Genomic DNA, 27,390 nt, shown 5'->3' on the forward strand with positions numbered 1-27,390 from the left:
GTTCATCGTTACCTGGCAAACCTCGTCCCATGCAGCAGTTACATTCTCAAGGGCATGGCATATGTTATACCCCCTCCAAAACTCCTGCACTGTTGTCCTCTTGTCACTGTCACAGGCCCTTGCCAGCCGCTTCATCGTGCAGTGGAGGTAGTAGGCCTTAAAGGCTGCAATCATCCCTTGGTCCATCGGCTGCAACGAAGACGTGGTGTTGGGGGGCAGGAACACCACCTCAATATTGCTGGCCCATTCCTTCGTTGTGGGTGGGTGGCTAGGCGTGGTTTCCACCACAACGAGAAACCTTTTTGCCAAAGTTTCACGTTATGCATACCTCTTCAGCACACAAGAGAGGTGCAAGTGGAAGTAGGACGAACAGATATTTGAAATCAACCAAGCCTTCATGTTCGACTTCCAGATAACCCCAAGGTTCTTCTTAATATACCCCGCAAGAGCCCTGGGGTTCTCGGAGTGGTAGACTAGGAGCGGCTTCAATTTGGGGTCGCCCTCGGCGTTGCCCCCCAGCAGCAGTGTCAGCTGGTCCTTCGAGGACTTGAATCCTGGTGTAGACCTTTCCTTCATTGCAAGATATATCTTCGAGGATGTTCTTTTCCAAAAGAGCCCAGCCTCGTCATAATTCAACACCAGCTTCCCACTACAGTATAGCAACCCTCTGCGATGATGTGTTTCAGCTCGTCAGGAAACTCTGCCACGGCCACCATATCAGCACTCGTTGCCTCACCGTACGTCTTGTGGTGGCGATTTGCCAGCCTCTTGAACCAGTCAGACCTCCCATGGCTCACCTTAAAGGTCTCGCTTTCATCAAGCTCACGCCTGACCTTTAGCTCGTCCCAGAGCAAGAGCACCTTTGTGCATATTATGGCTTGGCTCATGAGTGCCGGTTCTGATATTCCACCCATGTGCACAGCATCCGCTCCAGCTTCTCCATTGCAGGCTTTTGCTGGCGGGTGATATGGGAGGCGGATAAGGTTGCAACCTGCCCAGCAACAGCCTTGATGGCCTTTTTTATGTTGGTGGAGACAGTCACCTGGGCCAGTGGAGAGCTGAGGCGATGGAACACGCACCTTCACCTTTGTTGTGCCGCTTAAGGATTTCCAATTTCACCTCCAGTGATAGTCTTATGTACTCGCTTCACAGGAACATCACCAGCACCACCACTAGCAGGCCGCTTACCACCACGACTAGGGCCTCCACTGGTACCACTGGCCCCATCACGTGCAGCACCCTTACCAGACATTTATCATATTTGGGCCCAAAATCACACAGTATTGCACCCCACACATGGTTGGTACCACTGCTCCACTCACGGCACAGCTCGAACACAGTTACGATGCACTATGATAGCAACTTGCATAATGATGGTGGTGCAACGATGCATTGCAGGCAAGCGTAAGGGAGGTCCTCACTCTGAGATGGCTGGTGCGAGAAGAGCGATGGCTATGGGGCCTGCGCAAGCGTTTCTGTGCATCCTGGGAGGCAGGTGGGCTCCAGTGGTCAAGGGAACGCGCACGATTCAAAATTTTGGCCCATCGTCTGCGGGCGCAACATCGGAGGGCCCATCGGGTATCAGGGCCAGGTGGTATTTGTACCCCCATCACTCAGCTGGGGTATCGCATCTAGGGGATATTACTGTATACTGTATATGTATAAATATAAGCAGGTGGGGGCACTCACCATCACTCACTCGATGTAATGCTGCTCTCGGGTGTCTGCCATTTCCTCTCCTCCCTTCCTTCCTTCCTTCCTCTTCTGTCTTTCTTTACTTCATTCTTTCCTTGTCCTTCTGCCTGCGGGTAACTTTACACTCCCTTCTGTCTTTTTCCTTTATTCATTCCTCTTCTTCTGCTTATGGGTGACTCTACACTAAATGACAAGCCAAATGGTTTCCTGTACAGCAGGAAACCATTTACTATGCTGGGTGGTAACCATATAAGCAGATTATGACATCTGGTGGTTTAGTGGGTAGTTGCGGTGTTCCAGTCAAATTGAACCAGTGAAGGTGTATATCCAAGGGGTGGTTGGGATTATTGCTCACGTAATGCCACTCAGAGATGAGTGAGGCTGGTCACTCTCATCTTAAATGTCAGGGCCAACATGCCTAGCCCTGGGCTCCTACGCTTCTCATGGGGCAAGGTAGGATTGGATGATGGATGGATGTATATATATATATATATATATATATATATAGTACCCTCGCGTCCAACATGCGTTTGTCCGGCACGGAGAACAAAAAATTAGTACGATTTAATTACTGTAACATGGGTGCGTTAGCATAACATGGACGGAGCTCTGAGAAGTGAGTGAAATCTGCAGAGTTCATCTCTAGCACGATCACCCTTGGTCCAACACAGTCATACTGGACGTTCCCATGACGTTGACAGCCAATCAAAACTTCCGATCATTTCCCCCCCCCCCCCCCCCCATTAAAAACACTTCTGCTTTCATGTGATGTTTAAATTTCTCCCACCACAGCGCCACTCAGTCGCATAATTCGCATTGGACGGTGTTTTTTTCTCGCTGCATTTTCTGCCCTTGCTATTGCATTTTACCCTGCTCACGATGCCTAGCAAGCCTTCTGAGAACCCCAGGAAGCGGCAGCCCCTCCCTCAGGCCACCAAGCTAGAAATCATCGGGAGGAAGAAGAAAGGGGAGAGGAATGTTGACATCGCCAAGGCCTATGATGTGAATGAAGCCAGCGTGAGGACCATAATAAAAAACCAAGATAAGATCCTGGTGGCAATGAAAGCTTACGTAGTCCTAGGACAGGCAGAAGCAGGACCTTCCATGGATGTGGACAAGGATAGTGATTCTGAGTGTGATTTCGAAGGATTTATGAGGGAGGTTGAGGAGGAGCAGCAGCCATTACCCGCTAGTGACGCCAGCAGCCATCCTCTGGGGACCCAGTAGGACTACTTACAGCCTCAGATACCACCTTCCATTCCCAGCAAGCCCACCAACACTATCCTAAAAGGTTAGTTATCATTCATAGTACAGTACCAGTTATTATAATTACAGTAGTACCAATATATGTATAGGTTTATGGTAGGTATTTAGGGTGACTTTTCCTAGGGTTGCTGACATAATTCATTTTTCCCCATGAGCTCTGTTGTTTGTCCAACACGTTTTTGGTTCAACACGAGACCTGTGCATGACTATTACCATGTTGGACTCGAGGGTACTGTATATATATATATATATATATTTATATACAGTATATATATAATATATATATATATATATATATATATATATAGACTATAATACTGTATTTTTATGCTGTGTCCCCTTTTTTCGAAAAGGGCTAAGGCATTGCCCCAGGGTAGGGGGCTTTGGTTTTAGCAAATCGAAGAGAGGGTGTGAACATATTCTTACGTTTACGAATGGGCAATCATGTATAAGCTACTAGTATTTGTGTGTGTAAATGATACACATATTCAATATTTTGCATGGTGGAAGACACTGACCTAAAACTGTTGCTCACCTCAACCACAGAACCTACTTTGCTAAGCTTTTCAAAGCACACAACATATACTTGGCTGAAAACTGTTTTAAAAGCTAGAAGAGCATGACATTTTTAGTTTGTGTAATGTTTAGCCATTACAGTATGTATGTGGTTGGCATACACTGAACTTAGTCATTTATGCTTTATTTCATGAAATGTGGTTTTATTAATGATATATACAGTGACAGTCTTTAGTTATTAGTGAGTTAAATCTAGTCTCAGGGATTAAAGCAGGTGTGTGGGTGTGAATGATAAAATGAGAAGGTGTGTAATAGATGCAAGAGCATACCGAGGTTGGGAGAGTGGACTTTCTGAGTGTCGCATGGTGGTGGTGAAAGTCAAGAGTCGAATGAAATGGAGGAGTATGAGAAGGGAAGGACAGGAGGAAGGAGTCCATACAAGGAGGGTAGAAAAGTTGCAAGAGGATGGAAATAAGGCAGAATATAAGAGAGTAGTGGGGGAGCGATTGGGTAAATATGATTTGGAGCACGAGGGTGACGTGGAAGGTGTGTGCAAGATATTCACATAAGAAAACTGTGCAGCATGTGAGATGGGGTGTAGGGTGAAGAGAAGATGAAACAGTGTGCAAGGAACAGCATGGTGGAGTGAAGAGGTGAGACAGGCTGTGGTGCCAAAGAAGAAAGCATATAGTGAGTAGATGAGAAATGGGCATGCAGGATGTTGAGAGAGAGATGGGAGAGTTATATGTAGAGAGGAAGAGAGAGGTGAAGAGATTAGTAAGAGTAAGAAGAGAGTGGATGAGGAATTTGGAAGGAATTTCAGTGTAAAGTGGAGGGAATGTAAGAAAATGTTCTGGAAAGAGGTAAAGAGAGTTAGACAGGGTGATAAAGAAGTAAGTCTGGCAGTGAAAAATAAAAATGGTAGATTGCTAGTGAAGAAGGGAGAAAAAGTGAGCAGATGGGAGAACACTTTAAGGAATTTTTAAACATAGAGAATGAAAGTAATGCAAGTACAAGTGGCTGGGGAATGGCTGGGAGGAGGAGGGAGGCGAGAAGAGAGGAAGAAATCAGTAGGGTGGAAGTAGAGGAAGTAATGGAGAAAGTCGAAATGGGCAAAACCCCAGGAGTTAATGGAGTGTGTGGTGAAATACTGAAGCGTGGGGGAGAAATAGTAGTAGAATGGGTAAGGATGATGTGCAAATTGGCCAGGAAGGAAGGTAGAGTCCTGGAGGATTGGAAGTCAGACATAATTATTCCCCTGTACAAAGGAAAAGGAGAAAAAGACGTGTGTGGTAATCATAGAGGCATTTGTCTTCTTAGTGTAATAGGAAAAGTATATGGTAGGATACTTATTGACACAGTGAGGGAAATAACAGAGGAATTAGTTGGAGAAGAACAGGGAAGAGGTTGTGTAAATCAGATATTCATTCTTAGATCTTTAGTGGAAAAGTTTCTAGAGAAGGGAAAGAAGTTGTATGCAGCCTTAATGGATTTGGAGAAAGCATATGACAGTGTGGACAGACAAGGTTTGTGGAAAGTATTAAGAATATATCGAGTAGATGGGAAGTTGTTGTATTCTGTGAAGAGTACTGTATGTGCGAGGGTAGTAAGGCTGCAGTGTGTGTGGATAGTGAACTGAGTGAATTTTTCTATTTGAAGCTTGGATTGAAACAGGGATGTGTCATGTCTCCATGGTTGTTCAATCTGTACATGGATGGGGTTATAAAAGTGGTACAAGGTAGGGCAGTGGATGTTGGAGCGACCCTATTGAGAGAGGGCAGTGTTTGGGAACTTCCTGTACTGTTGTTTGCGGATGATACTGTATTGTTAAGTGAAGATGAAGGGGTACTGCAAGGGTTTGTGAGTTAGTGAGGGAGGGTGTGTAAGAAATGGAATCTAAAGGAGAATGTAGGGAATAGTAAAGTTATGGTGTTCAAGAAAAATGAAGCCACTGAATGTACAGTGAGGGAGGGGTGAGGAGGAAATAGAAAATTACTCTCCACAAATACATCGCTTGTGGTAGGTGGGGGTGCTCACCATCCACTCACTCGATGTAGTGCTGCTTTCGGGTGTGTAGGTGGGGGTGCTCACCATCCACTCACTCGATGTAGTGCTGCTCTCGGGTGTCTGCCCTTTCCTCTCCATCCTTCTTTCCTTCCATTCTCTTCTGTCTTTCCTTCATTCTTTCCTTGTCCTTCTGCTTACGGGTGACTTTACACTCCCTCTTCTGCCTTTCTTACCTTCATTCTTTCCTCTTCCTTCAGCCTGTGGGTGACTCTACACTGAGTGACAAGCCAAATGGTTTCCTGTGCACCAGGAAACCATTTACTACACTGGGTGGTAACCATTTAACCAAATTTTGGCGCCTGGTGGTTTAGTGGGTAATTATTTCGCTCCAATCGGATTGAGCCGGTGAAGGTTTATATCCAAGGGGTGGTTGAGGTTGATTGCTCATGTAATGCCACTCAGGGATGAGTGAGGTTGGTCACTCTCATCTTAAATGCTGGGACCAACTGCCTAGCCCCGGGCTCCTACGCTTCTCATGGGGCAATGTAGGATTGGATGATAGATGGATGTTTATGTTGTGAGTACGATATGTGTTGGGTGCTGGAGCATGGGGGAGGGGGGAGGGGGGGTGTGGGTGGAGGAGGAGGGGTAGGAGAAGGTTGTATAAGGGTTGAGGTGAATTAGATTGGGGTGGAATGGGAGGAGTTGGGGGATTGGATGGTGTGGGAAGGATCGGTGGGTTAGGGTGAAGAGGTGTGGAGGAGTTAGGAGTGGGACTGGTTGGGGGGTTAGTGGTTGGGGGGAAGGAGCATATGGAGCAGGTCCAGATGTGTATGTAATGTTTTCTGGATGCAAGTGTTGTGCAGGTGTAATGGGTCCAGTTCTTGCAGGAATTGCACTGAACTGAACCCTTTGTTTGTCGGCTTGAAGTGATAGGTTTTGAGCATGTTGGACATATGTATTTGCTGGTGGGTCCAGGATTGCTCTCAGTGTCCCCAGCTAGAAGAAGTCTTCAAGAAATGACCACCGGGTAGTCATTTCTCGGTGCAGAAAAAACAGTGTTGTTGTGTGTGTTGTGTGGAGAGATTTGGTACTTGCCTGGGCAACCAAAGCCACTCCCAGGTTCTCGGGCCCTGTGAGGGGCCGGGGGGAGGGTTTGCGGTGGTTTGGCCCCCATGCTGTTCTCTTTCTCTGCTTCGACAGCCTCTGCGGGGTAGACCCACGGCAAAGACGCCACCGCTTCAGGTCTGGCATACCCCACTCTAACAGTGTAATTCGTTAGGTAAAACCCCATTGTTAGGGGAGGTATCGCATATCAGAGCACTTTTAACATGAAATATGGAGCGTTTACCAGCCATGGGTTTCCCCCCAAACCAAGCCCAAAATCCACCCAAATGAGCCCCATAACAAGTTTAAAGCCAACCTAAATGGCCTAACAGCTGTCAAGGAAGCTACCATAAGCCTAACACCTGTAAATAAAACTCACAAAAAACAACAAATTAAATCTGAAAAGTGTCAAATATAAGTCTGGAAAAAAATCAGGCTTAGTAAACTGTACCCCAAAATGACAATGTTCACCCCATCTATGGCTAAAACACATTAATCTGTCTAAAAGCAATTTATAAATCAACCTATACAGACAATTTTAGTAAAAAATGTCATCAAAATCAGTAAAAAGAAATCAAAATCCATCGTTAAATTGGGGTTTGTCCATCGTTTGCTGGGGTATGATGGTATTCTTACCTCCATCATTAAGGCGGGGTATCGCATCTAGGGGTATCGTATATTGAGGTATTAGTGTACAGTATATATATAATATATATATATTCGGTACAATCCCAGTTAACCGAGATGCTTGGGGAATTTACCTTCCCAGTCACCGATTTTTCCCAGGTATCTGACATTACAGTATATACTCATACATTTACTATATCATTGCAATATATACAGTACCACTCATATCCAGGGCCACACAAACATTTTTCATTGAAATAACCTAAAACACACTCCTATTGACGTAACACTCTTGGTTGCAATGTCTTGCAGTAGTGCAAAGTGCACACAGTTAGTCTGTTTTATTCAATATTATTCATTACACAGTATTTCATTCATCAAACAAAAATAAACTAGAGTAATAAATTTTGAGCATTTATTGATGAACAAATTATTTAGAAAGAAGTGTTCTACAGTATAGTTATCATGACTCCCTTGCGTACAGTTGTGTACATGTGCCATGGCCTGCCCATTTATTCCTCACTTGACTGCTGTCACCATGTGACCATCCCTCTCTCACCACTCAGCTGTTTTGCAGATAATACAATAAATACGATGGAATTGCAAGCACAGTAATTTTGTCAAATTGCCTAAAATAAATACTGTACTTCATTTCTATCAGCTAGCATTGTTGTTCTCAGCCAGTACAAATGTATTCTAAGTTGACACCATCTTAGAACGCATTTGATGACAGTGCCAATGCAGATGCGTTCTAATATGACATAATCTTAAAACATTTGATGACAGTGCAAATGCATTCTAAGATGACATTGTCTTAGAACACATTTGATGACTGCAAATGGGTTCTAAGATGACTGTCTTAAAACACATGATGCCAATGCAAATGCGATTTAAGGTGGCGTCATCTTAGACCGCATATGATGACAATGCAAATGCATTCTAAGATGACAATTTAGGTACATTTGATGACAATGCCAATGCAAATGCATTCTAATATGATATAATCTTAAAATACATTTGATGCCAGTGGAAATGTACTCTAAGATAACATCTTAGAACACATTTGATGACCATGCAAATGTGTTCTAAGATGACATAATCTTGGAATGCATTTGCATTGGCAGAAAAGATAAACTCTGGCTAACAGGAATGAACCATTTGTTCTATTTGATGAAATTACTGTACTTGCAATCCCTATGTATTTACTGTTTTATTTGCAAAGCAGTTGGGTGGCGAGTGAGGGATGCAATGACAGTGGTCAGTGAGGCACATATGCACAACTGAGCAAGAGTCGTGAACTCGTGATAACTCTAGTATAGAACACTTCTTCCCAAATCATCAGTTCACCAATAAATGCTCATGATTTATTTCTATAGCTTATTTTTCCATGTTTTTATGAATAAAATGAATAATATGTAACAGAATGGACTTGCCAGGGTACTGTAAGATGCTGGAAGCTTGTGGGTAGTTAGGGTTGGTTTGTTAGGTAGAAAACTGCACTGGTACCACACATTTTTGGCCAGTGAAGAGTACATATACCTTTTTCCAATGGAAATATTCATCTTGCTTTTCACACACAGACACACACAAAAAAACAGCTTGGGTCCCTTGGATTTCATATCATAACTCATGGAATTTCCTGCATTAAATTCTGTTATCAGTGTTACAATGTTCACGATTTTCAGGACTTGCATTTGTTCAGCTTTTGTTTCAGGGTGACCACAATATGTTAAGATCTGTTTGCACTTTAGGCCTCAAAGTACAAATTACTACAGTAATCAGAACACGACAACACGATAGCACAACAGCGAGAGTGCTTGTTTATTGACTGACGGCGGAAAGCTGACTAGTGATTTGTGGAAGTATGTAGGGTGACTAAACTAGAGGGGGAGGGGAGGGCTGGAAAGGGGATTAACTAGGAAACGACCTTGACGGGAAATACATGCACTTCACGTCCCCCAACTTCACCCAGTCTCACATGACTAACCCTTGCTGGGGTGGCCCATGAAAGTGGCACACACTTATGTTGTTTATATACTTGCCAGTCCATGAATTTTCCCATTTGTCTGATCATTCCAGTAGCCTGGTAACAGGATAATTGGGATTATACTATATATATATATATATATATATGCTGTATATGGCTAATTGGTACAGTGAAATCCCAAAATTTTCTCAAAGTGCCCCCTTTGGCCCTCTTGAAAAATTTTCACCCCATCCTGGTCATGCCTAACATTCATTGTAGTCCACATTCAGCCTCTAGGAACATCATTGAGTAAATTAGAGTGTCCAGTACAAAATGGTAAGTAAGTGTGTTCACTTACCATGACGGGATGATGCAATGTTTTGGTGTCATGGAAGGAGGTATCCAAGGGAAAGGGAGGGAGTGAGGGGGGAATGAGCAGCACCTCAAGCCTCTCTAAGGCTGAGGCTAGGCCTAGAACCTCTCGTAAGTTGTCCCACAAATCATTGTTACTTGGAGGTTGGGGGAAGTCAGTCACTAGGGATGTGGTAGGCTGGAGAGACGGGTGGCGAGGCAGTATGTGATGATGAGGGTTTGGACAATTTATTAATTTTCTTCACAGGCTATTCCCTCTGCTCCGATAAGAAACATTCAGTTTTACTTTGGATGGACTGCAACTTATATGTGTCATGCACGACCATTGTTAGGGTGTCCTTTAGCCGTTCAGCAATTTCCAACATCAGGCTCAGCCACAGACGAGTAGATCCCTTGATTCGCTGTTGCTTGGCTACTGCTATGCCTGCTGTGTGGCATGTGTTGCCAGGTGCTCCTTCTCATCAACCTCAGTGATAAGGCTGTTGATCATCATCTTGGGAACAGTGCCGGTATAATGTGAAGGATGTTGTCACAAGTGATGGCAGCACAGTCCTCCTCCAGCATTTGCTGGGCTGCCTTTGGTGCCTGGTGCAGTGCATCTATGATCGGTGTTGCTGACACAGTGAGGTGAACACGAAGTAGCAGCTTCTTCTTTTTGTGCTGAATAGCCTCCTTACTAACATCATGGTGACAGACTTTGTTTTTTTTTTTTTTTTGTTTTTTTTTTTTTTTTTTTTTTTACATAGACGAGCACATGATGAAGCCTCTTACTAGGACCACTGGTGGCCATGGCAGAAGACAGGAAGATCATAGCACATGAAAGAGCAGTGAGATTGTTATATGGCACTAGAAATGTGCAGGATTTTAGTGCAAGCAGTTCCAGAAGGCAAAGGTCAAGGTTGGCTGGTGGAGACAGTGGGGAGAGGGAGTGGGAAGAGGACAGACAGTGCTTATGCTTGTCAGCCATGTTTGCAACTGTAACTGCACATGACCTTCGAATGTCATTGTAGACGAGTGCTGACTTCTGAGATTTTCTCTCGCAACACCCACCACCTCCCCACCTTTTCCACGTTTACTGGCGTGCATCACAGTTTGTTATTCCATGGAAAACATGTATGACACAAATTAGTCCCACATAAATTGAGGGTCAACTCTAATTTGCCATGGACAAGGCATGTAATGATTTAGCTTAATATAAACTTCTCTTTCATTAGCTTAATATAATTTGTGGCCTTCCCTGTGTTCATGTTGGAAAACATTGCTTAAATGGAGAGAGTCATTCTTTTATAATAATGATATTTTGTGGAGCCTGTCCTAAAGATACTTTTTCGCTATAAGCAGTTTACATTTTGACAAATGACTGAGCTGTTGTTGTGGTCTAGGACCTGGATATGAACTTGGTGGACTGCAGGCTGAAGTTGTTGTTCTCCTACAGTCCCCAATCATCCTTTCAGAGGATCAAGGGGAAATTGAGGGCTGATTGGTTAGGTGCCACCATGTGAAGCCATCCCTCGCTAGCACCATGCTAATCATACTTTACAGATATGTAGGTTTTTGTTATGCTATTTTGGAACTATTGAATTTTAACTTTCTCACTACAAGGATCCTATCCTTAAGCAGAAGAGATACATAGGGCTGTAGTAAGAATATGACCAAAGAAATCACAGTGCTGGAGGGATCAATGAAGACATAAAAGGGAAATCACTACAGTCTAAGGGGACTTCCTGAGGTGTATGAAACTGTTTAGATTTTGCAAAAATGTGTTGAAGTGTTTCACTGGTTAACCCCTACACCGCGGGCATGTTTACCAATGTTTTGCGTGTGCCACGGGATTATTCGGGCTCCGACAGACTCTCAAAAAATATTTGCCAAAAATCAGTTATTAGTCCAAGAATATTAAAATTAAATATGCTTCTGGCACATACCTTCAGCTTTCTCCTGGAATGTTTGTTGAGCCTTCGTCAGTTACCGTAGGACTTGTGGAGACCTCTGAAGTTGGGTAACGAAGTCTCCACTTTACACCTCCTGACAACCCGTAATATGATTACCACAGCCACATATTAACACTATAAACACTACTCTATGATTTTCAAGTAGTTTCGGATCCATACTCCAAAAAAAAAACCCACTGTGAAAGCAATGAAAATTACGAGCGCGTCTGACCGTCGCACTTGCGCTAGTTCGCTCTTGGTACTCTGTCATTTATTATTCATAAAACCCCTCACACTTTATATTTCTATTACTGTATAACACTTATATATATCTACAGTCTTTATCCATAAGTTTCCTTCAGTAGTATTAGTTTATTGTCACTGTAGGGATTCAATTTCTTTCAGTAAAATAAGTAGCATTCACTTTCTCGTCCTGTATACTAGCATTGAGAGTGAATGTCATTTTCACCTTCACTCCCATAACTCATAGTATTCAGACATGCTAGAGTGAAACTTTCATTTTCATTACTCCTAGGGTATATATTCGTATTCTTATAATACTACTCATTTACATTTCTATTTACGTTCTCTATTTTATTTACATTATTTACATTTCTATTTTATTTACACTGTGTTATGCACTGTCACTTGAAGTAACTTATAAAACTCTTTTCCACTGTTCATGTATATTTACATTCATTACTTTCACTTGCTGTTTACACATTATTTACAATTCCACTTGCACTGTTTTACTCAATAGAAAGATCGTAGTCACTCTTTTATCAATTGTCAGCCCTTTACCTCTTTCCACACGAGGTTTAGTAGGGGGTAAAGGTCACAGGGCCCTTTGCACGGGGGTGAAAAGTCTCTGAAGCTAGCAAGAGCGAACAGACGTACCTCCACTTCGGAAGATGAGAGTGAACTGATAAGGGTGGGCCGGGGTGGTGGCCTACCTAGGGAAATTCATTACTACCAACGTTAGCCTCTTGACACAGCTAATTTATAGCAGTGAAATGATTGGCAGGAAATCTAGACAATACATTATAAATTACACAGTTCCAGGTGAATGTAAATATCACTTAGGCTTCTCCCTTCCCTCCATATATGTATATTTATTATGAAAATAGATTATACGGCATATTTCAAGGGGAAATAAACAGCGAAAATTAGCGAACGAGTGCACGTGAGGTGTTGTCATGTGATAATTAGCCAATTCCAGGAGTATGGCACTCTCACTTACCTTATTTCTTTCTTGTATACAGTAATCCCGCATTTTTTGCGGATTTTTTGTCTACGGTTTTGCCCTCTCGCGGATTTTCTTAGCATTAATAAGTTCAACAAAAATATCCTTGAATATGCAGAAAAAAAAAAAATTGAAATTCCCGCAGCTTCCAATTGTAGCGCGGTAAACTCACGCCACCCTCTGTCCCTTTCCCGTGGCCCCTCTGCCAGTGTTACCATATCTAGCATAATTTTATTCCTTTAGCATAATTTTGATCAAATTTTCGAGTCTGGAATATTTTTTAGCATATTAGAAGTTTTAGAATCATTCTAGCATAATTTAGAATGGAATGGAATATTTTTAGAATAATTTTATAAAAGCTACAAATCAGAGAGAAGAGAGAGAGAGAGAGAGAGAGAGAGACGAATAAGGTAAGAAGATGTTTGAATAGTTGGTTACTTTCAGTTTGGGCTTGGTTGGGTTGGATTAGGTTAGGTTAGGTTAGGTTGGATTAGGTTAGGTTAGGTTTTAGGTTAGGTTCGGTTTGGTTCGGTTAGGTTAGGATAAGTTTGAGCTTTGTACTTTACCCATGAAACCTAGGTTTTTCCGATGGATTTTGGTATGATTCATTCGATTTTCAGCTTCATTTCAGTTGGAAATGACCATTTTCTGTGTTTCCCCCCCTCCCTATAACCCCCGATTCCCCAAAGATCCCTCATTATTTCAGGGGGATGGGAGGGGGTCATATCTCAAAATCTGGTTATTTCCGACGGAAATGATGCTCAAAATCGAACGAATCATATCAAAATCCATCAGAAAAACGTAAGTTTCGTGGGAAAAAGCAGTATGGGTAGATACCGATATTTATCCTCTTACTGTATGTAGGTTCATTTTAATATTTTCATAGTAAACAATACATAATTAATATGTTGCACGAATATGTATAGAATTTTATCATTTAGCTTCAAGTTAGCATAATTCATTTTTTACTTGGAACAAATATGCTCAATCTAGCATAATTTTTTCATTGCCCTAGCATAATTTCGTTGTTTGGATATGGCAACACTGCTCTCTGTCCCGAATTCTTCAGTCCACGCCTGACTGCCGTAAGTGGCTGTTGTGGTTGTAACCACACTATGATATGAGCCTCTTGCCTCCCACTTGCTTTCCACATGGCCCCAGGACGTAAGCCAGCCTCACCAAAGGCTAATAATACAATTAGTAAGAACTCCAGTGACAAAACGATCAAGTTATGACCTTAGCAGAGAAAATTGTGTTACTGGACAAGCTAAGAAACGACCGTGCGAGTGTTTGCTATCACCAGTTAATGCATCTTTTTATTTTGTACTGTTTTGTTAATAAATGTGTAGATAATTATGTATTACAGTACGGTGTTTACGTTTTTCCTTCATAATGGAGTATGTGCTTTCAATCTTGTAAGAAGGTATTTCGGGATGAGTATGGAGGTTTCGGGACAATTCGCAGTCACAACAAACACAAAACAATTCGCCTTCATTAATGAAGATAGCTATGGGTGACGCTAGAATATAATTCAAAGGCGACTACAGCGAGGAAGAAACAAGTTAATTATTGACTAAAGGTGCAACTAATAAATAATATCCAGAACCTACGCTACTGAACATAGACTTTGCTGGATCCCCCTGAAATATAGTTATTAAAGTATTGATTAATTAATAATAAGTATATTGATGAAAGTATTGATTAGTATATTTATAGAATGGCGGGGAATCGTCCAGGGTGCGAATTGTTCTGAAGGGGAATCGTCCATGTTTTGACGGGGAGTTGTCTGACGGCGAATTGTCTCGCAATCAGTATGGACATGGACTGTGTGATGGGCAGCATGGTGGACACAAGTGCAAGTTTTCAATTGTTAATAGAGTATTCGCGGAATTGACTTTTCGCGGGGGTTACAAGAACGTAACTACCGCGAAATATGCGGGATTACTGTATATTATTTGGTATAAGAATAGGGCATAGGGCTTATTTCAATGGATGAAATCGGTGAAAAATTCCAGGGAAGATTTACTTAGTGTAGCACGGCCGGGTAGGCGAGAGGATAGGGTAATGGAGGGGGGTTAGAGAGGGGAGTCAAGAACGGGGAGAAATGGCTAAATTGTCAACAATGGATGGGAGTACAGATGAGATTAGGAGTGCTGACTAGTGTTGGACATTGGCAGTACTGATAGATGATACAAGCCCCCACTTGGAAGCCCGGGTGAATTCAAAATAACACAGAATCACAAAAGTGACGTCCCGCGGTATGATCCCTTACTCCCAAGCATCACGAAAGTGACGCCCCGCGGTTAAGGGGTTAAAAAAAAAAAACTATAGTAATAATATTGTCAACAAACACTGAATGCAGTATGTTGTTGTGGCACCAGGCATATCTTTATGTGATGTACAATTCTTTCACTTGGCCTAAATTTTCATCCTTTAGCTGTGTACTTCACATAACTGAGTGACAGAGAATGATAATGCTGTGTCTAATTAGCCTTGCAATTGCTATGCTTTTTATAACAGTATCATATCCTAGTGTTAACCTGTTCCCACAGCATGAAGAAATGGCAATTTTAGGTCAGGTTAAAGTGAAAAGATGATAGTCATACAGATACAATATATACTTCTGTACTGCTTGTGTGGTAGCAGTAATTTTGTTTGTCACATGAGGAATAACTGTAATTTTCAGGAACAGCTAACTTTTAGAATATTAATACTAAAATGGATTACAGGTAACAGTAAGAAATTAGCCAAAGCAGCAGCAGCGAGGCAGGCATTAAGCAAACTATATGGAGTAATTGCATCATCCCCTGCAGCCGTCCTCAACCACGTCCCCATCTCTAACATGCCCAACATCCACATGCCACAGACCCTTGCAGATAAGATTGCAAAGTAAGTTTATATAAATATTATTATATAAGACAAATAACTTCATTTGATTTGGTGAGACAGATGTAAAATGTCCCCGTGACTCATCAGGCCGCAGTTGTCGCCTGTTGTTCATGACATATCTTAACTTGGTGCACCATGTGTTTTAGCCAGTTAACTGCTCTGTACAGCGTGGGTTGTGCCGAGTGCGAATGCTCAATACAACCCTGGCTGCGCAGGTGAATTTGGAATATAGTGCCATGGTGACCAAGGCTGACCCATACAAGCATGTTTGAGCCTTCAACACCAAAACCGAAAAAGAAAACGAAAACCATACATTCCAATAGGGAATCAGACACTTCAATGTTCATCCATGGCTTTACCAAGGTAAATATTGAGCTAATATTTCATTACTATATACTTTGGCATGTGCTCTCGCAATTACTAAGACAAAATTTGGCCTTTGGGAAATTTCATTGGGAAATTTCATTTTTACCCCTATGTCTGCGCACCACGGACACCTCCAAAAAACCGCCATGAGCAGTTAACGGGTTAAAGACATAAATCTTGGCTGCTTGAACATATTGCAGTCCAGATGCAATAAAGCTAATGTGTATCCACACTCGAGCCTGACCTCCACTTTCCCACTTAAACCTGTTTATGATCACAACCAGGCTTGGAAAAAATCCAGTTTTACTAAAATCAGAATTTGTAATGATGATTTAAATTAGGTTAAAATCAGAGGTTATTAAAATGAGGAAATTTACCAAAATATTCCTCATTGGATCATAAGGCTCTTGGAAGAGTTGCCAGCTAGTAGGTGTGTAAGAAAGAAGCATTATTAAAGCTGTATTAATCACTTAAATACTGTACAGTAATCCCTCTACTATCCGATATAATAGAGCCAAAGGCATGTCTGGAAAGTGGTCCTGTCCAGAAAGTGGGCCTCTGGCTCCTGGACTGGTACTTAAGGACCCTAACCCAGCCTAACTTTGAAAGCCACGTAAATAACTCCCTACCTGACATGCATAGCACCTGTTTAAACCTATTTAAGACCCTATTCACACCAATAATGGACATAAAGCATGAAATAAATGAAAAGGAACCAAAGAATGAGGAATTAAAAATGACTGTATCTCAGCCAGGGTACTTACAGCACATTTGTGGCCGCCTTTTCTAAGGTTTTGGCAGTGTTGAAAATACTCATGAAGCACATACAGTAATCCAGTGTTGTGCTGCACTTAGTTCTTTGCACTGTGAGTTATAATTGTTTAACACTGCACTCATCACCCTGGTGCACAAATCCATCAACTTTGCAGATACCAGTGCACACACAAAGTCACTTCTCCCCCCACATGACACACAACAGAAATACAGTACAATTAATTAAAACATTCACTGGTAACAAATCACATATAACAATTACTAACACATACATTCCCCCCCAATCATCTCCCACAGTACCACACAGTTACTCTCCACAGATACACCACATCACTAACATACCCAACATCATCCGGGGTGGTGATTTCGACGCCAAGTCGTCGGCCAGGCATGTCAACAACCCTGACACAGACAGAGGGCTGGTACTACAATCCCGGACAGATCATCTTTTCATACTGAACAATCTAGACCAACATACCCATATCCCACACCAAGCCCTCTTCCTCCCATCATCTCCAGACATCACCTTCTGCTACCCAAACCTCGCCCCCACTACATCATGGAGAGTGGTCAAAACCCTAGGTTCTGATCACCTCCCAATCATCATCACTACCAAAACCAGAATCACCCCAGCTGGCCACAAACACACATACACTAATTATAAGAGAGCCAACTGGGAGGCCTTTGTAACTGAAAGAGAACAGCATTTTGAAACACTAAACAGTACACCCATCACAAACATCAACATCGCTGTGCACACTTTCAATACAGTTATACAAAATGCAGACAAAAGACACATCCCTAGAGGTAACAGAAAGAGTCACAACCCCAACTTCACGCCAGAAATTCAAGGCCTTATCAGACAACGGGACACACTGCGACACTCCCCAACACCTTATACACAAGACACTGTACAACAAATTCAAGAACTCAACACTCAGATAAACAATAAAATATCAGAACAGCAAAGACTAAACTGGAAAAATTACCTCCAAACACTTGACCACAAAACAAACGTCAGCAAACTCTACAAAATACTAAACAGCATCACACTTTCCAACAGCAGCACCACACAATCACACGCTGCCATCACAACAACAGACACCATACCCTCAAGCAAACACTCTCATCAGTCACTTTTCACAAGTCAGCCATCTAAACCCCCATCCCGAAGACCGACGTATCATCGAATGTAAGAGACAGTTCCCCACAGACCCAGACTATGCATCTTTTACGTACAGCCAGACGAAGCACATCATTAACAACCTCAAGCACTCATCTGCCTGTGGACCAGACAACATAAGCAACAGTCACCTTAAACACCTTGGACCACAAGGCATACAAGCACTCACCAGCATATCAAACTACAGCTACTCACACAACATAATACCCAGCATCTTGAAACATGGCATTATCATCACTATCCCTAACCCAACAAAGACCCCACTCTACCATCCTCACATCGCCCCATCACACTCCTCTGCATCCCCTCTAAAGTCACTGAACGACTGGCACTACAACTAGTCACACCTCACATTCCCCCAGCCCAGTCACAACATAGCTTTAGGCCACTACACTCCACAAACACCCTTCTTACAGACCTTACACAGAGAGTTTTCAATGGTATGAATTCAGCAAGGCCACCACACAGAACACTTCTAATCATACTAGACATCAGCAAAGCTTTTGATGCCATCCCCCACGACAACCTCACAAACAAAATGAACACAAACTTGCACAATAATACAAAAAGATGGCTGGCAAACTACTTAGCAGGCAGATGTACACACGTAACAATGCCGGTCAGTCTTCTAACTTCAGAAACTTCAACGGCGTCCCCCAAGAATCTGTTTCGTCCCCTACACTCTTTAACCTATATATGCACGACATACCCACACCCCACACACCACAGATACACATAGCTTCCTATGCAGATGATATCCCACACTTGCATGTATGCACCAAAATGCAAACACAACTGCACACATCATTCAACCTTACCTCAACACACTACACAAGTGGTTCACCACAAACAGGCTCAAAATAGTCCCAGCCAAATCTACAGTGACCCTTCTTACAAACTGTACAGCAAAACACACACACACACACACACACACACACACACACACACTCATTGGTGTAACATACAATACATCAGTGTCATTTAAACAACACATCACTAACATTAAAAATAAAATAACACCAAGACTCATTGCCTTGAGGTCATTTGCCCATACAACATTCAGATACAACAAAGAAACCACCACCACAGTATCCAAACAATACATACGTTCAGTGATGAATTGTGCAAGCCCTGCCTGGGCTTCTAACCTCACCAAAACACACTACAACACTCTAGAGACCATACAGAACAAGGCCCTGAAAATAATCACAGGCTGCACAGCTACTACACCCACAGACCACCTACATCAAGAAACCAAAGTCCTCAAAGTCAAGGATCACCTAGACATGAGAGGCACCAAGTTTCTTGCTGCAGCCTCCACAAACTCACAACATCCACTATATTACATGGCAGCACATCCTCCCACACCAAGGAACATCAAAACAGCACCCAGCACACGATACCACACACAAATACTGTCATCTCTTCCCCCTCACCCACCAGCTTCCAGAAGCATATCCACACTCAGATCACTGGCCACTCCATTCAGTCACTTAAAGACAACATACAGCTGCATGCACTTCTTCTTGACATCCAAACCTTCTGAATCCTATCTCCCTCGTGAGGACAGGGTCCACCTGGCCAGGCTGAAATGTGGGCACCATCTAGCCCTCTTAAGCTACCAGAAGAGGCTGGATGACTCTGTCGCTGATGCCTGTCCAGGATGCAACACAGCACCCCATACTATTAAGCACATTATGGAAGACTGAATTGCACACAATCACCTATGCCAGCAACACAACATACACTCTTTGAGAGCTCTGTGGGAAAGCCCGGTCTCGGCCATGGCCTTCCTAAGGGACTCGGGACTGTTCAGCCAGACTGCCTAGGGAACAACTACTACAACTCATACTACTACTACTGCATATTGTTCTTAACCCTTTAACCACGGGCATTGTTTTGCCCCAACTGGCCTCTCCCGCGGGGGTTCCAGCCAAAATGTAAACAAACTTTAAACCTTTATAACTCTGCACAGAATAAATCTAGAGCGAAAAATAAGATGCCATTAGAAAGTACTAACCTTTGGCTTTGCAATGATGTAGGTTTCATGATTTCGTTGACTATCACTGGATGGGCAGTGCCATTAGAAGTGAGCGATCTAAAATCACTATTTTTCGCTCACACACCATTACCTTCGCTCACACACCATTACCAAATGCCAACCTCATCCTGATAATAATACTATAAACATATATGAACACTGCATATACGATAAACACCCACTCTGTGTTCACTGAGGCAGGTAAAAGGCACTGTAATTGCCCGCACTTCACTGCCACATCAGCGGTGTTGTAATCACTATTTTGCGCTCACACACCATTACCAAATGCCAACCTCATTCTGATAATAATACTATAAACATATATGAACACTGCACATACGATAAACACCCACTCTGTGTTCATTGAGGCTGGTAAAAGGCACTGTAATTGCCCGCACTTCACTGCCATATCAGCGGTGTTGTAATCACTATTTTTCACTCACACACCATTACCAAATGCCAACCTCATTCTGATAATAATACTATAAACATATATGAACATTGCACATACGATAAACACCCACTCTGTGTTCACTGAGGCAGGTAAAAGGCACTGTAATTGCCTGCACTTCACTGCCACATCAGCAATGTTGTCACTCACACAGCTGGACAGATACTGATGCGTGTTTGGTCCGGGGTGGGGTGGGGGGCCCAGGGGGTGGGAGGTGGGGGCCCGGGGGGGAGGGGGGGGGTCGGCTGGAGTGAAAGAACTTAATAGCTACTCTCCCTTGAAACAATTGGCGCACGGAAAATACGCGCGGTATTCAAAATATTCACAAACATTCGAGAATGACACCCGCGGTTTGGTCCAGTTTTTGCAATGTCATTCTGGGATGACACCCGCGGTTAAAGGGTTAACTGCACTACGCCAGTTTCAACCGCCAATTTGCACTCCACAGTTAATCCTTTGCACTCTAAATTCTAATTTCTTAACACTGCACAACACTGTAAATTCCTGTGTGGTATAGTGGCAAGGTATTGCAGTTTATTCACTGTTTATTCACAAAAAATGAGCACGTGTGGCTTCCATTGCGATAAGCATCTATTTGCCATCGAAGTTAGGCAGTAACTGTTGGAGTGTTGGTGACGGGGAAACAGTTGCCAGATCGCAACGGCCACATTACCAAACTCCTCAGTTTCCATTACCAAATTCGTAAAGCTAGCATTTATACTTCACAAATTATACGTGACGCTGGGTCTGGTTAGTACTTGGATGGGTGACCGCCTGGGAACACCAGATGCTGTTGGCATCCCTACGAGTCAAGTGGGGTTGGTGGAGGATTAGTGCCCCTCCCTGTAAAACAATTAACTCTAAGCCCTTGGCCACCCCGTTTGGGATACATGGCGTCTGGCAATGAATGAATGAAATGAAAATTATACGTACAAGTGGAAATACGTGTAATCACTCTTCGTATAAATAACAGCATGTTGTTCCGTAGCCTGTATCATTCTTTTTCTGTGCCTGTCCTCCTCTCTTCCTATTTCTCCCATCTTTCCTGTCACTTCTTATTGCTTTTCTTTCCTTTACAGGTGGCTTTACATTGAGTGACAAGCCTAATGGTTTCCTGTAAGCCAAGAAACCATTTACAACGCTGGGTGGTAACCATATAACCAAACCATACGTGCTCCCTACGTGTTAACAAGTGGGTTGGTGGAGGGTTAGTGTCCCTCCTCGTAAAACAACTAACTCAAAGTCAAATGGCCACTCCTTACGGGATTATGGCATCTGGCAGTAGATAGATAGATAGTAGATTATTTTCACGCTGTGTTGGCTAGCAGATTAATCAGAGAGAGCAAACAATCCACCATCTCCATCCTGTGTATCCTCATACATGTGAAAAATCCGTTTGGTAATGCATAATTCTGATTCATTACCAAACGAATTTTTCATTACCAAATTGACCCACATTTGGCAGTTAAAAATACCAAATGGCAACCCTGACAGGGGAGGGGGGAGGAAGGAAGGGGTGAAGGGTCTGTGGTGTAACGGCAGTTCAGTGCCGCGCGACAATTTCAAATTACGGGTGGGAAAAAATTCGAGTTTTTTTGTGATTTTTTTTTTTCTTTCTTTCATTTTGGGGGGGGGGGGGTTCCGAAGGTCCAGGCCCACAATGTCCGGTAAGTGGGGTGTCCGGAAAGTGGGTGTCCGGAAAGTACGGGGATTACTATTATATAACTATTTTAGTGAGGTAATGTATTTGTTGCCCTAGGCTCATCTGGTTGTGAAACCAGTGGACTGCAGGCTGAAGCTGTCCTGCAGTCCACAATCCTCATGTGGGGGGGATAGGGTGGGTTCTGTGAATATTTTGTATAACCAGGCAGCAAAGCCACTCATTTATTCTGATATGGGTGCCACTACATGTTATTTGATTCCATTACAGGTTAGTAATGGATATTGTTGCTGCATACAAGAATAACTACAGAGCCACACACAAATATATATATTAAAAAAAAAAAAAGTATAAATTTACCAAGTTGATAATCCTCGTGTGAGTGTAAGGCTCTGGGGCAGATCTGGTACTACTGTACAAGTCATGCACCAAGAGGCAGAACAAATCATGCAGTGTACTGCTTCTGTGTGTAGTGTCTTCATCTGTCTGTATTGATGATAAATTTTTATTATAATAGTGACAGAGCACATAGAATACAATAGCAAAAATGTCTAAATTTTATCTGTCTATCTATCTATTGCCAGACGCCTCAATCCCGTTTGGGGTGGCCACAAACAAATCGCCTCCAAGTCGCCCTGTCCCCCGCCATTTCACTGCCCTGCTCCCAACTCACACCCCCCTCTCTCATATACCTCTCCACCCCATCCCTCCATCTCATCCTCGGCCTCCCCCTCCCTCTTCCCCCCTCCACTTCACTCACATACACTCTCTTCGTCAGTCTTTCACCCTCCATCCTCTCCACATGGCCAAACCACCTCAGTGTGTTCCTCATAACGCTTCATATCACATCCATGACATTTAAAATAACACTGGTTTTGTGATGATGATGGTGGTGGCAGCTGTGATGATGATTCATCCATTCATTCATTGCCAGATGCCATGTATCCCAAACGGGGTGGACAAGGGCTTAGAGTTAATTGTTTTACAGGGAGGGTCACTAATCCTCCACCAACCCCACTTGACACGTAGGGAGAACGTTATGCCAACAGCATCTGGTGTTCCCAGGCGGTCACCCATCCAAGTACTAACCAGACCCAACGTGCCTGATATTTGCTTATGGATTATTTTGAGATTCTAAAGGCGAAAAGTTTTTATAACACAAAGTACAGTAAAAATTTGCACCATACGCAGAAATAACGTGGTATGGAAGAGCTGCTAAAGACCATCCTAATGATGATGATGATGGTGGTAATTATTCAGAAACTGCCCTCATTTGAGCAAGTGCAGTTCAGAAGCAGCTCCCACTTGGACAAGTGCTAAGTGACTGTGAGGTGCTTGGAGCTTACTATTGAGTCCAACCATGTATCAGAAAAAAAATATATCAAGAATGCATGTATCAGGGACAGCTGTTGTACAGGCAGCTTCTGGAATGTGAACTGACATCTAAATTTTTGCTCATCCAAGTTACCATTTTTAGTACCAAATTCGTGTTTCAAAATCAGTAACCCCATTTATCCGAATTCCCAACACGAAAAATTGCCCATGTTTAGGAATCTTTCAGTTATATTGTACAAGCTGCTAGACATAAAGAAATGCCTAGCCAACCACATGAAGAGTGTGCATGTACTGTATGTTGCCAGGTAGTTAAAAATCCCTACTGTCATATGTTCACCCATTATGCCCCATTTGTTTATCATGCATCATCCACAGCCTCCGTCCTGCTCATCATCATAGTGGAAGGTTGCACTAGCGTCTGCTTCATTGAAGGCCGTCAGTGTTTGGGTGTATTGTTTGTGACACATTATTAGTGTCTATTGTTTGCCATTTGTCAGGATATCTCCAAGTGAAAATGGTAGGTGCATTGCCTTCTGACAATTTGAGATAAGAAAGGTGGTTGTGCAGCAGGTCATATCCTTGCCTGTGACATGCACTGAAATGCACTGGTTTGGAACACGACTTTGTAAACAAGCATGATAACAAGGTGTGTGTTTTGTTAATATACAGTAGTAGATATTGTGTGCTCATACTGGTTATTGGTTAAGGCCCCCCTCACACGGGCCACTTTTCAGTGGACGGTGGCTGCCACTCTTTCATGGTGTGAAATAAAATGCATGTGTTTCTAAGGAAGCACGCAAACAAGCCAACTTTTAGTGGCAGCCACAAAATGGTGACTTGGTTCGTTTTACTTGCCCTTCCACGGTGGCTCGGCACTGGTGACCGTTGATGGATGCCGTTAATTCAAATGGCAGCCCCCGCACATGGGCCACTTTGCGGTGGCTCTGACGGATGTATTGGCATTGTTGACGGTCCATTCCCTACCCAAGGTCATGTATCAGCCTCAGGTCCTCTCCCTAACCAAGGCCATCTTCTTTCCCAGGGTTACATATGTACACAAGATCATTCCCCTAATAAAAGGTACATCACACTACAAAATCTCTAAGAGTGTGAAGTTTGCAAAAGTGTCAGACAGAATACCTGAGTAGTCTGATTTATTTATAATTTTTCACTCTCATCTTAAATGTCATGACCAACTGCCTAACCCCGGGCTCCTACGCTCCTCATGTGGCAACGTAGGATTGGATGATGGATGGATGGATTTTGTTTGTTGGTTGCATGTTGGTGGATTGTTCCTAGCACTGACACAGTTTGTTGATAAATCAGTGTTGTATGTTTTGTTAATATCAATATACAGTATTTGCCACTAGGTTTCATCATTTTTAGAAAAGCAAAACATTATGACATGTTCTTAAATGACTGTGGAACATATTTTTGTGTTATACAATTTTTTTCAGTGTAACATCCTTACACTTGCAAAAATACAATGTCTTATTTATGATATGGAACGTGGTTAATTTACCCGTTTTCTCATTAAAATTCTTGCGCAACATGTATGTGTTTTTCCATATTTACTCTTAAGGTAACTGCAAGGCTTTCTTCTGTTGGTACACACTTCCTCATGTTTGTGTTCAGACGTGATACTGAAGGCCCAACTGCATTCAGCAGGTCATCAAAAGAAGCACAGGTCATTCTAAAATCGTTTGTAAACTTCTCTGGGTACGCTTTTAAGTCTTCATGTAGGGTATAAAATTGACCCCTGATAAGCCTATGGCTGATTATCGGGTGCACCCAGTAGTTTCGCTAACGTCTTCTTTACTTTCTTTGAGGAGCACAGCAATGACACATGCCACGTCCTCAGCATCAGTGATGGAACTGCATGTGGTTGCCACAAAAAAGTGGCTTGTGTGCTGGGTGTCATAGCATCCTTCTCCACTTTTTTAGTGGTGCCACGAAGTGGTAGCCACTGTCCACTGAAATGTGGCCCATGTGCAAGGGGCCTAAAACACTGAAAATGCAGTTAAACACTGTTATAGATACAACACTGTACTGGATGGTAGGAAAGAGCAACCACTACATTTCCAGTAATTGTTGTGCTGATATTTAATGAGTGTGATTGGAATTCTAATCTTTTGTGGTACTGGAAATATGTATGGTAATTATGACTGGGAGGGGGATGACTGAAGTCACACATGAAATAGTGCAGCCATTGGACAATATGCAACCTTTTATACCAGGTGTTATTCACTGTTTTCCAGATTCTGTTGCAGCTGTTGTGCTTCTGTAAGAGTGTAATAATGATTGGATATGTACATGAGAGGGGTGTGACCACAGTCACATGTGAGTAATCCTTTATGGCCACCTGGTGCAAGCCACATAACCCATGTGTTATTATTATTCAAATTCTGTTGGAAGTGCTGTATTGTGTTGCTGAAAGTGACCATCCATCCATCATCCAATCCCATGTTGCCCCATAAGGAGGGTAGGAACCTGGGGCTAGGCAAGTTGGGCCTGACATTTAAGTTAAAAGTGACCAGCCTCACTCATCCCTGAGTGGCATTATGTGAGCAATAAACCCCAGCCACCCCTTGGCTATGAACCTGCACAGGCACAGTCTGATTGGAGCATCTTAACTACCCACTAAACCACCAGGTGCCATAATTTGGTTATATGGTTACCATCCAGCATAGCAAATGGTTTCCTGGTGTACAGGAAACCTAATGAGTATATTATAACTGGGTATGAGCACTGTTGGGGGTGAATAGAGTTGCTTAAGAGTAAAACAAACTTGCCTTAGGGTATGAATACAACCATACTGTTGCCACATTTTACACATAAACACAGCATATAAGGAACTTAGGATATTGAACATGACTGCATATCAGCAACACTAATATGTAAGTGATGATATCTAGCTGAATTATGTCACCAGCTCACGACATTGTGCACTTCAAGCCAAATACAGTGTGGCTGTATGTATTGCATCTTCACAGACCAGTACCATCTGTTCTGGTGAAAAAGCTCATGATATGGTGCACCCTTAGCCAAATAATGTACAGTGTAGCCATGTATGTATTCCACTGTTACAGTGCTGTGCTTCTTACAGTAATGACCTGTTATATGATCATCTGGCAGGCAGTTGATCACTATAATGATCATTGAAAACTTGTACTGTACTCAGTTTCAGGTTAAGAGGTGCAAAAATCCCTTGCCTGTGTGCAATTTTTGCAGTTGCTGCATGTGATGGTCCCATGCAGACATACTGTCAGGTCTCCCTTGTTATTGATGGAGGTTACATTCCCTTGATGTTGTCAATATGCAGATCCCATTGATGCTGATTTTCTGATGGATGCCAATATATATCATCATTATATAATTCTAATGCAACCACTTATATGCTATGTTAACATGATTTTTAACTGTTAAAAATGCATTTCCTTTATACATAACATCCCACCATAAGCCTGTCTTGTCCACACTGAATGTTTGTTCAGCTACAGACACTAACAGTATTGTTATTTATTGAAGATGAGAGTGAGATGTGTAGATGAGAATGAGTAGAGATGAAAACAGGCAACAAGCAACATAACACAAAGGAGACAGGCTAGTACCACCAGTGTGCATATTTGTGTAGCATTATATAATTTTTCACAGGAATTACAGGAAACCGAGAATATTTTGTTATTTATTAAAGGTGAGAGTGAAATCCAAAGATGGAAATGAGTAGAGCCAAAAGCAGGCACCTAGCTACATACAGTAACTAAGTAACACAATGGAAACAGGCTGGCACCGGCAGCATGCATATACATGTAAACATTAAGTAACTATCATACAATAACACAAGCATTTATTTTCTCCCTTATTATTTAATATCACTATAGTATCACTAAATTGTGAGGCAGAACTAGTGGGTGTCTTTAGGTACCAGATTTCCGGATGGTTGCACTTGTTTACAACCTGT

The 27,390-nt window shown here is 42.6% G+C and overlaps 1 protein-coding gene across 1 annotated transcript in view; it reads left to right on the plus strand.

The window, feature by feature from the left end:
* Adar (Adenosine deaminase acting on RNA) overlaps positions 1-27,390 on the plus strand; it is a 439,541-nt gene that overhangs the window by 326,911 nt on the left and 85,240 nt on the right. Inside the window, exon 7 of the mRNA XM_080285009.1 lies at positions 15,460-15,619. Coding sequence (XP_080141135.1) covers positions 15,460-15,619 — 160 coding nt within the window. The remainder of the gene's footprint in view (positions 1-15,459; positions 15,620-27,390) is intronic.

Source organism: Coenobita brevimanus, chromosome 103 (assembly GCF_032717465.1).
Source record: "Coenobita brevimanus isolate Jiangsu-jjx chromosome 103, ASM3271746v2, whole genome shotgun sequence".
In the NCBI taxonomy this organism is placed as follows: Eukaryota; Metazoa; Arthropoda; class Malacostraca; order Decapoda; family Coenobitidae; genus Coenobita; species Coenobita brevimanus.